This window comes from Dermochelys coriacea, chromosome 3, assembly GCF_009764565.3.
Source record: "Dermochelys coriacea isolate rDerCor1 chromosome 3, rDerCor1.pri.v4, whole genome shotgun sequence".
NCBI classification, from domain to species: domain Eukaryota; kingdom Metazoa; phylum Chordata; order Testudines; family Dermochelyidae; genus Dermochelys; species Dermochelys coriacea.
Window position 1 is genome coordinate 83,325,956 of NC_050070.1, and position 17,174 is coordinate 83,343,129.

Here is a 17,174-nt window from a genome sequence, read left to right on the forward strand (position 1 = left end):
GAATCAGATCCTGCACTGATCTGCTGAAGTACAGGCTTAAAAATGTTTTAAGCCATTAATAACGTTTTATGACCTTGTCAAGAAGTGTTTGTAATCTGCATGATAATTCTGGGCAATGAAGAAAAGGCAGTAGAGTCCCAAAAGGCAGCCCCCAAGCCTATATGGAATGTGCCCAGAGGTATGATGCCAACCTGTGATGACCAAGATAAGAAAAACAGAAGATTTAAAGCTATGATTTGAGCCGTATCACTGCAAAATATCAAATGAATATCACAGAATTTACCAAGCTTGAAACTTGAGCAGATGTCGTTTCAAACAACAGAGACTTGAGATGTAAATCATACCTAAACGTGTTCCAAAATAAATTCAAGAAAAATTGATTTAAAGATTGCTCCGAGCTAACAGTACCTTTTATTTTATTGGACCCTAAATTGATCAGACAATACATAGCCCACACTTTTGGACATTTATAATAAAAAAGATTTTATTTTCAATTGAAATAAATTCACCATCCTGCACTTAATGGCTGTAACAAGCCATAAACATCTTCCACGTTGTACCAGTCATAACACATTTGTTTGACCTTCACTGAGAAGTTACATAATGCATTCAACACTTGGTAAAGAGAGAAACTAAACTCAGCCTTCTCAATGTTTTTGCACGGTGTTTCTTGTTTATTGTACAGTTCCATAGTCAGACCAAAAGTTTGCAGCGTGTGCAAATGTTGTAGTTAATTAATAGTACTGTTTAATCATCATCTTCCTCCTCCTCTTCTTCCTCAAAGCTATCTTCAAAGCCCTCGCTGTCTTCCTGGTCCTCATCACCCTCTATTGCTGTATCCCATTGTGGATGATTTTCTGGCACTGGTTTAGCTTCATGAACTTCCAGCTGCACAGAGAGAGAGAGAGAGAGAGAGAGAGAAGAAAAAACATGATTGAATGAGACAACAAATATCAGAAAAGCATGAAAAATGATCTGCTTCTTTACCACATAAAATTGTAAAAAAGTTTGTTTTGAAGAGTGCAGTGTGTGTTAGAAAGAAAAGGAGTACTTGTGGCACCTTACAGACTAACAAAACTCTAAGGTGCCACAAGTACTCCTTTTCTTTTTTGCGAATACAGACTAACAGCTGCTACTCTGAGAAGTGTGTTAGAATTTCTCATTTATTCTGAGTGTCTACATTTTGAAAAAGAAAATTCTTTACTATCTGATTTGTGGGGCAAACCCCCAACGACAAAAGCACACCTGTATATTTAAATACATATACAAACTTATCTGAGACTGGGTGACTAATAAAATGAAATTGACCACATGCCTGGTATTTCCTGAAAAAACTGATTGTGATTCATAATGTTTTTTTAAATGTCAAAGAGTCTATATTAGCATTCCTATATCAGGCAAGTAATTTACAGTAAAGGATTGTTCAGATTTGAAATCTTAAGTTTTAGAACTGTTGAATCTAAAGCTGAAAAACTGTTTTCATGCTGCCTCATTTCTGCCTAGCTATGTGCACATTAACATCTGTACTAAGTGATTTTCAGCAAGAAATCTACTAGGGTTAAAATATCACCTTCAATGGTTTAACCTGGTCCAAACCCATAAACGAATCCGATCTTAAATAAACCATGTACTGGTAGTTTCCAGGTTTGCCTGGTGCAGGAAATTTCAGTTCTACCTAGAAAACACAATTAATTCCAAATGTTTTTTATTCTCAGCAGACCTTCAAAGGATGTGTGTGAACAACTTATAATTGACTTCTACAGTTTAACATGCAGTACATATCACAAAATAATAGTGATTGCTTTTTAGTTACTGAAGGGTGCTACTTTGTTTATAAGCCACAACATAGTAAAATACATGCATGAGATATGTGCTAATAGCCACAAATGGTACTAAAAAGAGGGGATATCTAAGCACAATAGCTAGAGCAAAGGATTAATTTTATCATCACATTTCTACTATATGTAGTCCTGGAATAATGACCCTAATTTTTTTTTTTAAGTTTCATAAAAAAAAGTTATTTTGTACTTTTGAAGGTAAAAAAAGGATAGTAAAATTAGAGATTAATAGCTAGTCTGTGGAACGTATTTCATGTACCTTATCACTACTGTTATATTATACTGCAGTTTAATTAGCAACATAGTTAAGTAAAAATGCAGCACTTATTTCTTGTATGCAGAGTGAAAGGATTAAACATTCAAATAGAATGTTAATTGGAAGGAATTAATGCAATTTTAAGTGATGAAAGAAATTTTACAATTTTACTTTTAATAACTTAAAAGCAACGGTCAATAATTGCGACATGACGATTAGATATTTCTGTGGCAGTGGGAATTTGCTCAGAAGTCCCAGAAAAACAAAAAAGGTAAAGTGCTAAGAGTAAACACAGAGGGAGCTGAACTGCATATAACTGCTTAATAATCTGGATGATTTTTGCACTTATTTCCCATACTGCCAAAGGCAAAACTAGGTAAACAAACTTGAAAAATCTCATCTGAGTAGAAATAAAACTTTCTATTTCCAATAATAAAATAAAATCTAGTTGAAAGAACAAAGTTCCGTGAAATCTGCAGGATGAACTGATGTAAGCAATAAAAAAAGCAAAATACATCATTTTCAGAAATACTTTATAATGACTTAAATCATTATTAAAATTAACCCATGTAGTATAACAAAGTAACAGAACATTCACATGCCCTTTTCTGACCTTAGAAATCAGGTCAGCCCTAACACAGTAAACCTCCCCCCTTGCTGTCTGATATCAAACACTACACATATGAAATTAAGTAGTATGTCTTACACTGATTCTTTTCATGTAAACAGTTTTATTTTATAACACTATAGCCTATAACAAGAATAATGTTCTAACTTTTAATTTTTCTACAGAAGTATAACATTAATAATATTACACTGTGGAATATCAACATCCAAAACCAACTGCTGAGATTACAAATTCACCAAATCTCTGTTTTACAGAGAAGTTATCAATATTAGCTGTCCTACATTTAAACACTTATTTAAAAGATATCTATGCACATGAATCCTTCTGACCATCAGCTTCTCATGCCAGAATCAAATCACAGTTCCTCCTCATCAACCTCACCATTTTCAACCTCAATTCTGGAAAGAGAAAAAGCCAGAATAAAACTGCTCAAAAGTTATTCCCCTCCACGAAGTTTTTCAGTAATAGAAGATCCTGGCCTATTAGTCAGATGAAGACAAACTATATCTAGTCTATCTCTACCTAAGAAAAACAGATTACGGAAACACAGCATTACAGTTCAGAATATGCTATGTAATTATACTATTATTTCATGTAAATCACTTCAAAGTATTTTATAAATTTTTAAAATTAAGCGTTTGATACTCAAATCTACAAATACTTTACCTCTTCTCTATCTTTTAGCGTACAAACATGATATGGCATAGATACTAATGTCTGATCCTTCCGATCGGCAATATACAGCCACCACCATTCTTGTTTTTCCTGTTAAAAAAAATATATATATATATATGAAAGACTAGAAAGTAGAGGTAATATTTTAAAAGGCCTGGTATACCATAATAATTTATTACAGTGCAGATATATAATAAGAATAAACTACGTTGTAGGAGTTAAAAACTTGAACATTGAAGAGGAAGAGGTTACTTAAGCCTGGTCTACACTTAAAAATTACATTGACCGAGTTACATCGCTCAGAGCTATTAAAAATTTCACACCCTGAGTACCACAGTCAGGTTGACTTAACCTCTAAGGTAGATAAGAATTCTTCTGTCAACCTAGCTTCCACCACTTGGAGAGGTGGAATAACTACATCGATGGAAAAACCCCCTTCCATTGAGGCAGGAAGCAGCTACTCTTTGGTGCTACATAGGCACAGCTGCAGTACCAAAGCTGTGCCGCTGTAGTGTAAACATGGAGCATACGCAGCCCACTCAAGAGGCACTATACTGGAAAAAAATAGAGGGTAAGATGTATAGTCTTTGTTTAGGTTATAAAACAAAATGGTTGGGAGAAACTAGAATGCCAGTTTCTGTAAGCAACTTCTCTCCTCATTCAGCTCATCTTGGTGGTCTGGTAAACAGTCACAATATAATATCAACAAATTGGAATCTCTCTCTAGAGGGAGACAGACATATTGACGCCTTATGGTTAATTAATTTGTTACATGAAAGTTGTTTCAATGCTAATAAATAGTTGCTGGAGTGTTTCTACAGCTTTGAAGGAACTTTTCTGGTGGTCAATGCTGAAGGGCAGGGCTTAGGGCTTGGAACCACTAGCAACACTGGACCTTCAAATTCCATAGGTGGGAGATATTTTTTATTAAATGATGTATAGAATGTGAAATGATGTCTGGACTTCACTGAAATACACTTTCAACATCAACTAGTATTTTAACTACATTTTTTGCTTGCAAATATTTCAGAAGCCTACAGGATTGCACACTAATCAATGAATTAAACTGAAATTTAAGTTACAAAATAACAGTACATTAAAAAGTAAAAGATAACTTGTAAAGTGACTAATTGTAAGATTAGTAAAATCACAGAAATCCCACTAAAAAACACACGAGACATATAGCAGGATCTATTTTTTTTTTTTACTACCACCAATAGAAATCTTGGATTCCTATCACACTAGTGAACACTAAGGCTGATTAGCACAAAATCTATTTTGCATTGATCAGCTCAAGGTGAGGAGAACGTGAAATTAACTTGACATATTAATTTTCCATTTTTATGGTATATCAAATCAGTGGGAAAGCACCTGCATCTCAGTTCGGTAGTAGCACAGCTTTGTGTGTTTAATGGGCCAGTCACTGAAGACAGGACATGCAGGAACTTATCCATAAACTGATATTTAAAGGTTCAGATTGTTGCTGTAAGTTTAAAAAATACATTTTTTTATTAAGTTTCCTATGTGTGTGTTGTCACATGTGGATATTGAGGATAGATTGATTTTTAATTTTAATAATTAAAATTCAATATCATTACTATTTTTAAATAATTTTCAATAGTGAAGAAGGATCCTATGCAGAAGAAATATGCATTTAAGTGTATGAGAGTCAGTGGCAGCTATGCAGCAATGGATAACTAAAGCGTGAGCCAAGTACGCACTATGAATTATGAGAAACAGCAGAGATGGGCAAAAATTTTCAGTCAAAATTATTCATTGACAAATGCAGATTTGGGTCAACCAAAATATTTCGAGAATTTTTGTCAATTCCGATCAACTGTTTTCAGTCGAGAAAAAAATCAGGAAATGTCAAAATGAACCATTTTGACATTTATTAAATGAAATGTTTTGATTTTTCATGCTAGATGAACATGGACCTTCAGCACCATTCACAAAACCCAGGAGAAGGGGGTGAACTGCCCTTTTGACCAATAGCCCAGTGGTCAGAGAGCTCTTCTGGGATGTGGAACTCCCAGGTTCAAATCCCCACTCTATTTGATGCGGAACAAGGACTTGAACTTGGATCTCCCACCTGCCAGGAGAGTACCCTAACCACTGAGCTATGGGGTATTCTAGGGTGTCTGACTCTCAATAACTCCTGTTGAAGCTGTTCTACCTTGTAGGAAATTCTTTCTGGCCCATTGTATATAAAGTGAGAGAATGACTCTATAGGCTTAGGGCACTCACCTGTGAGCAGTGAGAGTTGCATTCCAATCCCTGCTCCAATGAATATTTTAGGTATTACATTGTAATACTGTGTTCAAATATTTATGGAGGTGGCCAATTACCATCCTTTTACATGTTGTACCTCTTTCCCTTACATTCTAACATACAGCTGAGCAATAGATATAGTTAGGGCATGGATCATGCCACAAAGTTGGTGTTAAAACCATTTTTGACAATAACGGTAACAGGAAAAAAAAAATCAGGAGACATTCATTGTTATAACTTTCACAGAGGTCAACAGATACAACTTGTAATTAAACATGCAATCCTAATTTGGTATTGTTTGTCACAGAGGGATAATCTTGCAGGAGAGGTGCCACCTTCCCATTCTTTCTAAACTGATTATTGGTTGGATTCGACAGTGTATGCCTACTTGAACCTGGCAGGCTACTATGCAGTGGGCAAATTGCCTTTTAACAGATGGGTACAAGTGCAGGCATGCCAGGGAACCAGTATGTTCATGGAGCTGGAATACTGGGGCATAATTCTACCTAAAAATGTAAAAGCCACAATCTGTGCAGTTTCTGGATCTATGATTGAGGGAACAGAAGAGATTTATTTATTTAGGAACATGTATAAAGTGAAGATACAGCCTTGGCAAACAAAAATTAATTAGCTGCCCAAGAAGTTTGTTAAAGCAGTTAAGTTTGCTCAGTGCTGACTCATGGCCTTTCAGAATAATGCATTCAGTCATGCTCAAACCTCTGAAAACCAGGAAATACAGAGTTAAAATATATGCCACCCCCACAATGTAACCTTAACTCTTCCCCTTGAGCTGGCAACAACAATTGGGAATTGTTCAGTAAAGGTAGTGCATAAGTAGCATATGAAGAACTAGGAGGCGTCATTGTTTGCACTAAGCTTCAGATTTGATTTGCAGCATTTATGTGCACCCACTCTAGCTGCATTCAGTGTTAGATGTAGCTGCACTGAATGGTGGAGGGATTAGTGGGAGTTGGAAGACTTGTAACTGATATGAGGAGAGGCATAGCCACTGACTTCCAGATTTCCTGGGGGTGCTCGACCCCCTGCTTTGTCCCCTCCCCCGAGGATGCCCCATATTTAACTGGTGCCTCCCCAAGGGGTTGGGGGGAGGCACAAGCAAAAGGGCAGGTCACATGCATGTCTCCGGCACCCAGCTGCAGGGCCACCACAGTCTCCCTGCCCCATGTTACCAGCAGGGCGAGAGGCGCTTTGTCCTCCCGCTGCGCCTGCCCTCCCGGCATGTTCTGCTTCTCTCCCTGCTCCCCAGGAGCCCAGGCGGGGAGCAGGAGGGAGACCCTTTTAACGTCAGCCCCTCCTGGTCGCTGCTCTGCAGCCCTGCCTGGCACCTACCTGAGAGAGTCTGGCTGGGGAGGTGGTGTCTTTCGCTCCCCACTTGGCTCAGCTGCTGGGGACTCCAGCACCCGAGCCAAGGCAGGCAGCAGGAGGCACCTACCCAGCCATGGTGTCTCAGGCAATGGCCGCGCAGGGCTGCAGAGCAGCGTCTCAGTGGCTGGAAGCGGCTGGTTCCGCCCCTTCCACTCCCCGCATCTGGGCCATGTGTTGCCCAGGCCCACCCCTGTTCCTCTCCCAGCACGCCACCAAACAGCTGATGGCGGCACTGTGGGGGACAGGGATGAGCTGATCGGTGGGGCCTGGTGCTGTGGGGGGCAGGTAACGAGGGGCCTGCTGATGGCTGCTCAGCACCCACTATTTTTTCCCCCAAGGTGTATGTGTACCTCAAGGGATCAAGTATGCCAAAGTTCTGTTCTGTAGGTGCATCAGTAGCAGTGCATCAGGGTCTTCTCATCATGGGGATTTTCAGCAGTCCAGGGGCATACATGACTGCAATATCCTGTGAATAGTGAGTGGGGTACATGAAAGCAATGTCTCAGAAGGAATACTCCTGGCAATCATGAATGGGTGGTAACATTTAGCAACTTTGGGGTGATCTGTGCAGGCTCATGGTTTGAGTTTACACAGCTTCTGTTCACTACACCTTGCTCTAACCCAAGTTTTGTTTTGTGCTCAGTATCCAGTGCAGTCTGTATCCACAGTATTTGTAGCAATTGTAAGAGTAGGGTACTAGTATGTGCTATGAATGTGTTAGGGCATCACCTGAAGAGGGCAGAGTTAAGGTTGTGTTATGGAGGTAGTGTGTATAGTTACTCTTCATTTGCTGGTTTTCAGAGATTTGAGCATAGATAACGAAGTTCTGAAACGGCACTAGGCATTACTGGGCAACCTTAAGTCTGAATTAAACCTTTTGGGCAGTTAATGTCCTATTTTTATTTAAAATAACTTCTCAGGTTTACAGCTCAGTTTTCCCCATTCCGCTGCTGCTGGCTCCTTAGAAATGATTATACAGGACGCCGAAGACATTGTCTGCATACTAGTGACTTCAATGCCCATGAATCATCTCACCTCCCTGCCTATCCAGACAGCCCAGTCCTCCCTCCCCAGCAATGGCGGAGTGGGCATTGACAGGGGCCGCAAAGGTTGAGGAGCTGGGCAGAAGAACAAGGAACAGTGCAGCCATTGACATGGAGTTAGTGGGGGGGGGTGTATTTTAAAGAGGGGACAGTAATGGTATGGACGTATGGGTGTGGGAGGCAGAACTGAAGCCCCCCTACATTCTACACTGCACAACTCTGACCATGTTCCTTTCCTCCCTACGCTATCCTGCATTGCTCTGACCTCCATTTTCCCCCTAGAAGCCGAAATATTGAGGGGGAAACGTGACCCCAATGTTCCTTTCCCACTGATGGAGGCAGCAAGAGGATCAAGGGGAGTTCTGGATTCCTTCCACTGATCAGGACACAGTAGAGGGAAGGGGAGCCACTGATGGAAGGGGAATTGTTGGGTAATGCGGGGGAAGGGGTGTATCTGTTGGGGAGTATGGCTGGAGTGGAAGAAGGTACAGATGGCTCCATTTCTTTCCCCTCCACATATATCACAGGAGGAGAAGGTGCTATAAAGAAACATACAATGAACTGTGTTAGACAAATGTATATTAAACATTAGAGAAGTATATATAAATTTAACTGTTATAAAAAAGCGTAACAGGGAATTTTTCTGCTTTCTGTATGTGACTTCTTGACACAGCTGTCTAAGGTTGGGAAAAAAATCAAAAAGTTGGTTTGTGTCTTATCTACAGCAGATTCTTGATGCGTGTGGATAACAGGATGAAGCGAACCATATAACGTGTAATTTACTAGCAAGAAGGGAGGATAAACACTGACTGGGCAGAACTAACCAGCAACTCCAAGGCCATAAAAATCAAATAAGTAACAATAAGATAACTGTTGTAAGAAATAATGAATACATAGAAACAATGAATAAAAAAAATAGATATGAGGTATCAATTGGAGTTTTAGCAGAAGTAAAAAGGTATTAAAATTGGTTTTAAATGAAATATTTATAATTGAGGTAGTTTTAATAATTTGCACTAAATGGGGGTGGAGCAACACAGGACTTATACCAGACTGGATCAGCGTGGATCTGATGACAGAAAGCCTACCTATGCCCCGGGAATGATCTTTATGTTATCCTGATCAAACTGCTTTATGCTTAATTGTCCTAAATTTTTCTTCTTAAAACTTTAAAATCAGCTAAGCTTAGTAACTGGCGTGGAGAGTCCTTTTAACCCAACAATACCCAATTTCCCATCTTGTGGTTCTGCTATGTCTGCACTTTTGAGCTCCTTAAGACCAAATGTTCCCTTTGATGATGATCCCTTATTTGTTAAGGGATCATAGAAAGTTACATTTTTGGAAACCCAGTTCTTTGTTCAAACTCTACTCACTGAAACTGGGTTTTCAAAACCAGTGTTTGGATGATTCTTTACACTAAAGGTTTTGCTTAGCGGTGTGCTGGGCCCTCAGTAGCTGTGCCAGAGCACTGCCCTAAGTGACAGAAGGGTAGACCCCTTATACTGCACCATCTCATCCCCCTACTGTGGCCTGCATTGCTCTGATACCTCCCCTCACTGCTCCAACCCCCTCCCATATTCCCTAGCTCTTCATCAAAACAGTTGAGAATCTGAAAATGGGGGCTGTGTTACAGTTAACCCCTTGACCAGATGACTCAGTGACTTGCTTCCTTTAATCACATTCAGTCCCATTGTTCAGGAAACAGGCAAGGAGCAGGAGTCATGATTACACTGCCTTAACTTCTTACTAGTATCTTTCATCTTCCCTCTAATTAATGCTGATTGCTTTCACAATACTTCTAAAGCAAAAACCAGACTTCCTGTGGATTTTAGAGCACTTTAAAATATTGACTCTTAACCCAGAAACTTTAGTCTTCAGGCAAAACTTCCAGAAGGAGCCCCTTCAGAATGAAGAAAGAACAACTAATGTGCACAACACAGATTCTATCAAAACTGCAAAGGGCAAGGCCTGAACTCACAGTACATGCGTGTTGCTTAGGTAAATGCTCAGCATGTCATCTTGAGCTACCCAGTTAGAGTGAACAAAGGCTGACTGAAAATCCTCCAGCTTGTAACAAGCTTTAGTCTAACTACACATGCACTTTTCACTCTTCGGCTTGTTAGTATGGCTCCAGCTAACCTGTCTAAATTTAACCTTCAATAACTTCCGAACTATTGCTTCCCAAAAGAGGCAATAGGGGCCACACACTAACTGAGTTCAATTCTGAGCAGGTGAGATCAGTTTGGGGAGGATTACAGTCAATCAGTCTCATGTGTACAGAAGAAAACCCCTTTAGAATCACCAGGAGATTTTTGTAAACATCTAATTTTAAGGGGGCTTTATCTTAGGGACCCTGTTGCTCAAACCACCCCAAATTGGACCACTAATACTACCCTATATTCCCATAACGTAGAGTAAATTTCTAGATAATCTGAGGCATCATAGGGATTTTAGACTATTTAGGATAGTCATTTACTGTTTGAAAGATGACTATCAACCTTAACTATAGCAGAACTGCTGCTCTGCTATACCATTCTATAGAGAGAATGGGGAATGAGAGAAGGGTTATAAGAAGTCACCATCCAAGAAGAGCACTCTGCAGCAGATCTTGACAGATATGGATTTGTGACTAAATTATACGCAATAGCTCAGCTGGAGGAGAACAAAAGTTGAATGCGGAAGTTTTATATCATCTCTGCTTAACAGGGACTTGGGAATTCACACATCAAAGTTTGAGAATCAAGTGAAAAATTCAGTTTTCAAAAAAGCTATACTGGAAGTAACTTTTTTTTAATATATTAAAAAATATATTCTATATAATATATATTATACAGAAAGACAAGTCTCAAGCAAACAAGCAGTTTTGCTCTGTATAGATTAGCAATTTTAAAAATTAGAATTTTAAACTTTAACACAATATATAAATTTTAAACTATTAAGTTATATACTTTATATACTTTTATACTATACATTAATTCCCATTTGCCACAGCTTTAATAAAAGTTCACTGTTGCTGACCTCGGGAAAGTAAAGACTGTAAACAGGATGTGTTATCTTTGATTTGGTTTCCAGAAGGGCCCGCTCCTTTCGCTGTATACTTTGCTGTAATTCTTGCCACTCCTGTTGAAGACAACAAGGATTTAAAGAGTTACTTTAGTCATCTCTTCTCCTATTAAAAATGAAATCCCAGCACATCAAGAACAGCACACAGACAGCATGGTAAATGGGTGTGCTAAGCTTCATATTGTACAAAAAACAGGCATGTGTAGACAGGGTTCAAATTTGAAAGCCAGATGCTTAAAAATCAAATGGCAGTGAAATACAGAGACCAGCCAAATGGACACTTCTGAAAATGTGCTCGCTCCTTGTAAAAATCTGCAAAGCCAATACATTATTCTCCTTCAAATCACTCTTCAAAATTTACTTTTTCAATGTTGCCTACAAAATACTCATCAATGGCTAACCAGTTGGTTGGCTACGACCCTTGTTCACTACGCTTAATTATCTCACTGCTATCTTGTGCTCACCCCGTTTGTTGCATCCAACTGTTTTCTCTTATCTTACACTTAGACTGTAAGATCTCTGGAGAAGAGGCTACTATTTTGTTGTGTGAGACCCTAGCACAACAAGCCTCTTGGAGCTAATACAACCCAAATTCACAATAATTCTAACTTACCAAATGTCTCTCTCTCTCTCTCTCTCTCTCTCTCTCTCTCACACACACACACACACACACACACACACACTTCTCCCACTGCTATGTGTGTAGAATGCATTGTACAATGCATAATGGTTACTGTGTGTCAAGGATTTAAAATTTAAGGAGAGGTTTTATACTAAAATCTCACAGCAGCAAAATCGATTAACTGTCAAATTAAGTTGAAAAACTTTAGTACACTCTTCTGCTAAAATTGAAGTTTTCATTTCTCTTGTCCTTTAATTTTAACATTTCTCTCTTTCCTTTCTGTAAGGGAACACTGCACTAAGGGACATGCATCATGGAAACCTCACTCTGGAATAGGAAGACTTAATATGACTTTCTCCTGAGAGAATTGATGCTACTACTTCATCCTTGTGTTGTTCAGCCTGAGGCGGTTGCTAAAGAGACAAAAACATGTTTTCCCCACAACTCCAGAGACAAAATCACCCTTCACCACGAAGTGAGACTTACAGCTTCATCATCTTTGTTTTGTTTCTCATCTTGTTCTCTGTCAGAGTCTCTTTCACTTCCATCATCTCTTTCACTTTGAGAGTCCCTGTTAGTTTCTTCTTCATCAGACTCACTTCCTTTATCAGAAAGTTCTTCATCTTCCTCCCTTATTACAACTTCCTAAACAAAAACAAAACGATCTGTTATTCCCATGGGCAGCATTCCTGTGTTCCAAGTCTGAAGGCCATGGGCTCTTAAGTCCCACTTGAGGACTAGTACGTAATATGTGACACTGCAATGCCATGGAGTACTGCATTGTTTCAGATAGGGTTCTTTGAATGAAATGTAAAACAGATTTCAAGACCATTTCTGGTTGATATACAGGGGGAAATTAACATCCTAAAGTACTAAAAGAGTTGTGATGTCAGACACAATGATACTAAAAGACTTAATAGCTGTTATATTTGTCCACTATTTAGGAACTACCGATTTTTAGTTCACTATTGTGAGTCCCCCATTATACACACTTTTCATTACTAAAATGTGAAGTGCTCTAAAAATCCAGTTCTGTATTCACCTTTAAAGGGAGTCAGGGCCCAGTCTACCCATGATGGGTGTAAAGGGAGTCAGGGCCCAGTCTACCCATGATGGGTGTAAGGGGAGAAGCCCATCTCAGCCCACCTGTAAGTAATTTATTGCTTAAGTGGCTGGTTGGCATCTAATTGGCTAACAAGCACGTGGACCTGATAAAAGGCTACCAGCACTCAGGTGTTCCTAAGGGAGAGGCGCTCCCACGGAACAGAGCAAGAGAACTCCCAAGATAAGGAATTTAGGGAGGAACTTCCCACATAGCTGTAGGGGGCCCAGCCTACAAAGAGCTTTGTGCTGCCTGGAGAAAAGCAGCAGTCAGGAAGGCCATGAAAAGGCCCTGGCTCCATTTAAGGAAACAGGGTTGAAAGTGTCTTGCAGATAAAGTGCCTGAGAGTGGGATGAATTCAGGCAGGACTGAAACTCAGATGAAATATGCCTTCCAGGTAAGAAGCCTGGGTAAAGAATTTACCTGAATTTATTACGTTTTCCATTAAAAAGTGATTCCCTCTAAAAGGGACACAGTTTGATAATAAAATTAGCAAGGCTTTTATGTGATAACCTAATCAGGAAAATTAAGGCAGGGCACATCCATGGCAAAGCACATGGCCACAAGGGGGCGAGGAGGGACAGCACACACCTTTCACACAGCAATACATTATTTGAAAGAGAACCATCTCTTCTCCTTCCCCATATGATCTTCAACATTAATATCACAATCTAATTGAATCTCTTTAAGAATTGGTGTCTCAGTCGTGTTTGTCATTCCCATAGTATTTGGGCTAATTTTTTTATTGTGTTAAACAAAAATACCTTTCATCCATATGCTCCCAGTTAATTAACAAAGCCAGGAAGAAGCAAATCAAACCAGAGCAGAGGGAGAGTTACTCCTTACACACACCTCTAACGTGTTTAAAAAAACAAACAAACAAAAAAAACCAACCAATTTGGGAAACACATGCAGGTCTCATGCAGCCAGTACTAAAACATCATTAGAATTTCTAAAAGTCAGATAATTTTTTAACACAAAAATGATGGCACCCAACATGAGGTAACTATTGTGAACCTCACTGTTGCACTTAAAGATGAACTAGTCATTGAACTGAAAGTTGGTAGTTGCCTTGGGATCAGTGATTGTTTATCCATATTGAATGTAACCAGATCATGGAGAAAAGTCCCAACCAGTAAAATACACACAACATAGTGCTTCAACAAGGGCTAATTTTCTAAAGTTGAAGAAAAGTAAGAGTAGAATTGATTGGGAGGAAACAGGTGAATGAAAACTGGAAGTTCTTTAGTAAGACTTTGGTTAGATGGCCAAAAAGCTACCATTCTACAATCAAGAAAGACTTTTACCCAAAGTCCTTCCTCGTTCAATGAGAAAGCGAAGGCAGCAATTATATATAAAATAAATGCAAAAAAGGGATGTTGATAGCAATTTATATAAATTTTAAAAAGTTACAGAATTGTAGACACTGATAAGGGAAACTAAAGACATCAAGGAAAAAAATCCAAGGCATGCAGGGCTAAGGAGAGTAAAAAAAAAAGTACTTAAGTATATTAGGAACAAAAGAGAAGCTAACAATGGCCCATTACTCGGGAGACATGGTAAAATAGTTAATGATGCAGAAAGGTGGAAGAAATCAATAAATATTTCTGCTCTGTATTTGGAAAAAAGTGGGATGATGTACATTCCAGTCCCCTAGTAACTAAACGGGATGTTATTTAACATTTGCCAAGAATAAATATTTTAAAATCAGAAGCCCTGGACAACTTACATCCAGTAGTCTTAAAGGAGTTGGCCGCATAGATCTCCGGCTTGTTGACGTTAATTTTTAATAAATTTTGGAATACCAGGGAAATTCCAGAAGATTTGAAGAGTGCTAGTGTGACAATATTCAGAAGTTGGGAAGCAGTTTGACCCAGGTAATTATAGGCCAGTTAGTCTGACATCAATCTGGGCAAAATAATGGAAAAGCTGAAATGGGGTTCTATTAACAAAGAATTAAAGGATGGGAATGTAATTAGTGCTGGTCAACAAGGCTTTATGGAAAACAGGTCTTGTCAAACAACTCTGATTTCATTCTTCAAAATTAAAAGTTTTGTTGATAAAGATAACTGCACAGATGTAATATAGTTAGACTTTTGTAAAGGGGTTGACTTAGTACTATATGACATGCTGATTAAAAGTGAGCACTATACACTATTAATAAAGCACATTAAATTGATTAAAACTTGTTAACTAACAGATCTCAAATAGTAATTTCTAATGTGGAATAATCACAGAATGGAGAGGTATCTAGTAGAGTTCAACAGGGATCAGTACTAGGGCCAATGCTATTAATTACTTTTATCAATGATCTGGAAGTAAATATAAATTTATAGCTGATAAAATTCAGAGATAACACACAGAGTGATGGAGTGATAAATGACAATGACAGGGCAGTCAGAGCAACCTGGATCTCTTAGTAAGCTGGGCCCATTCAAAACAAAAAAAAAAGTGTTTTAATACAGCCAAATGGAAGGTCGTACACCTAGGAACAAAGAATGCAGCCCAACCTACAAAATGGGGGACTGTATCCTGGAAAACAATACCTCTGAAAAAGATGTAAGGGTCATAATGGACAAGCGACTCAACATGAGCTGGCAGTGTGGTGATATAGCAGAAAAGGCTAATGTGATACTTGGATATATAAACAAGGGAATAGGAATAGAGAGATGATTTTACTTCTTTTACTAATGAGAACAACATTGAAATACAGCATCCACTTCTGGTATTCAATTTTTCAACATGCTTTTAAAAATGTGAGAGGTTCCAAAAAGAACCCCAAAAATTGAGAGTTGAAGAAAATACCTTACGCTGAGAAATTTAAGGAGCTCGATCTGTTTAGTTTATCAAAAGAAGATTAAGAGGTGACTTGATTACAGTGTACAAGTACCTCCCAGGGGAAAATATCAGGTACTAAAGGGTTCTATAACCTAGCAGAGAAAGGCCTAACAAGGATCAGTGGCTAGAAGTTGAAGCCAGACAAATTCAAAGCAGAAATTAATCAAATTTTTAATAATGAGGGTGATTAACTACTGAAACAAAGTATCCTGGGAAATGGTGGGTTCTTCATCTCCTGAAGCCCTCTAATCAAGACCGGATGCCTTTTTAGAAGATGTGCTTTAGTCCAGAGGTGGGCAAACTTTTTGGCCTGAGGGCTATATCTGGGCATGGAAATTGTATGGTGGGCCATGAATGCTCACAGTTCCAGGCCAATGGGAGCTGCAGGGGCGGCGCTAGAGGCAGGGGCAGCATGCAGAGCCTTCTGGCTGCCCCTACACATAGGAGCCAGAGTGGGGACATGCCGCTGCATCTGGGAGCCGCATGGAGCCCTGGCACATGTGGAGCAGGGCAAGCCCTGGACCCCACTCCCTGTCGGGAGCTTGAGGGCTGGATTAAACCGTCTAAAGGGCCGGATGCAACTCCCGGGCTGTAGTTTGCCCACCCCTGCTTTTGTCAAACACAAGTTCCTGGCACTCAATATAGGGATAACTGGGTGAAATTTAATGGCCTGAGATACACAGGAGGTCAGACTAGGTGAATTAACAGTCTCTTCTGGCTTTAAAATCTTTCAATGAAATACCCCATTAGCTTGCTTTTGCTTCTGCTGCTTTGACTGCTGCAATGGAGGAGGAGCAGGTTTCTTTTTCAAAGGTTTCTTTTTCTTTGATTTTGAAGCCTTCTTGGTTCCTTTATTCTTTTGCTGCCATCCTTTGTTCTTAACTTTGTTGGCATCTCCTTGCTGTAAGGAAACATAGTGGTTAAATAGTAGGCAGATTAAACTACACTAAATATTTTAACTTGAGGCAGCCACCTTTACATGCTTCAAATGTTTTAAGATATGATCCTACCTTAAAAGCTAAGTTCTACTGGATATTTGCATAGGTCTTTGCAAAAAAATCTCTCTCACAAGTACATGAAAGAGTCACTCAAAATCTGAATGAAGGTTCATTTCCTCAACTAGGAAGCAGAGGCACTGTAATATAGTCTAATTCTCAACTTACCCCATCCTCTGTAGGTTGCTCTTCTGCTGCGCAGGTGGACTGTTCCTTTTCAAACACTTCCTGATTAGGGAGGAAATGAAGTCTTAATCTTTGTCTGTGCCAACCAGCACTGTTGCTTAGAAAATTACACTGTCACTTAGATATTAAAGTAAATTTAACTAGACTAAATCTGAGGGGTTTTGTTTATTATTGAGAATTCTGTTTTCAGTAACAACCATAAGACAAAAAGAAAAGCAGTACTTGTGGCACCTTAGAGACTAACAAATTTATTAGAGCATAAGCTTTCGTG

At 39.1% G+C, this 17,174-nt stretch overlaps 1 protein-coding gene and 1 long non-coding RNA gene across 3 annotated transcripts in view; both read right to left on the reverse strand.

Annotated features, from left to right (window-relative positions):
* Positions 1 to 462: 462 nt before the first annotated feature.
* SEC63 (SEC63 homolog, protein translocation regulator) overlaps positions 463 to 17,174 on the reverse strand; it is a 105,860-nt gene continuing 89,148 nt past the window's right edge. For both annotated transcript variants that reach the window (XM_038395244.2, XM_043510771.1), the window contains exons 15-21: positions 16,886 to 16,945; positions 16,465 to 16,623; positions 12,269 to 12,427; positions 11,116 to 11,217; positions 3,389 to 3,487; positions 1,571 to 1,675; positions 463 to 888 (exon numbers count right to left, since the gene is read on the reverse strand). In XM_038395244.2, coding sequence (XP_038251172.1) covers positions 748 to 888; positions 1,571 to 1,675; positions 3,389 to 3,487; positions 11,116 to 11,217; positions 12,269 to 12,427; positions 16,465 to 16,623; positions 16,886 to 16,945 — 825 coding nt within the window. In that variant the 3' untranslated portion in view covers positions 463 to 747. The remainder of the gene's footprint in view (positions 889 to 1,570; positions 1,676 to 3,388; positions 3,488 to 11,115; positions 11,218 to 12,268; positions 12,428 to 16,464; positions 16,624 to 16,885; positions 16,946 to 17,174) is intronic.
* Positions 12,744 to 16,113, reverse strand: LOC122459306. The gene is made up of 2 exons (XR_006279899.1): positions 15,431 to 16,113; positions 12,744 to 14,792 (listed from the first exon to the last, which is right to left on the reverse strand). It is a non-coding gene; the product is annotated as an uncharacterized LOC122459306 (long non-coding RNA).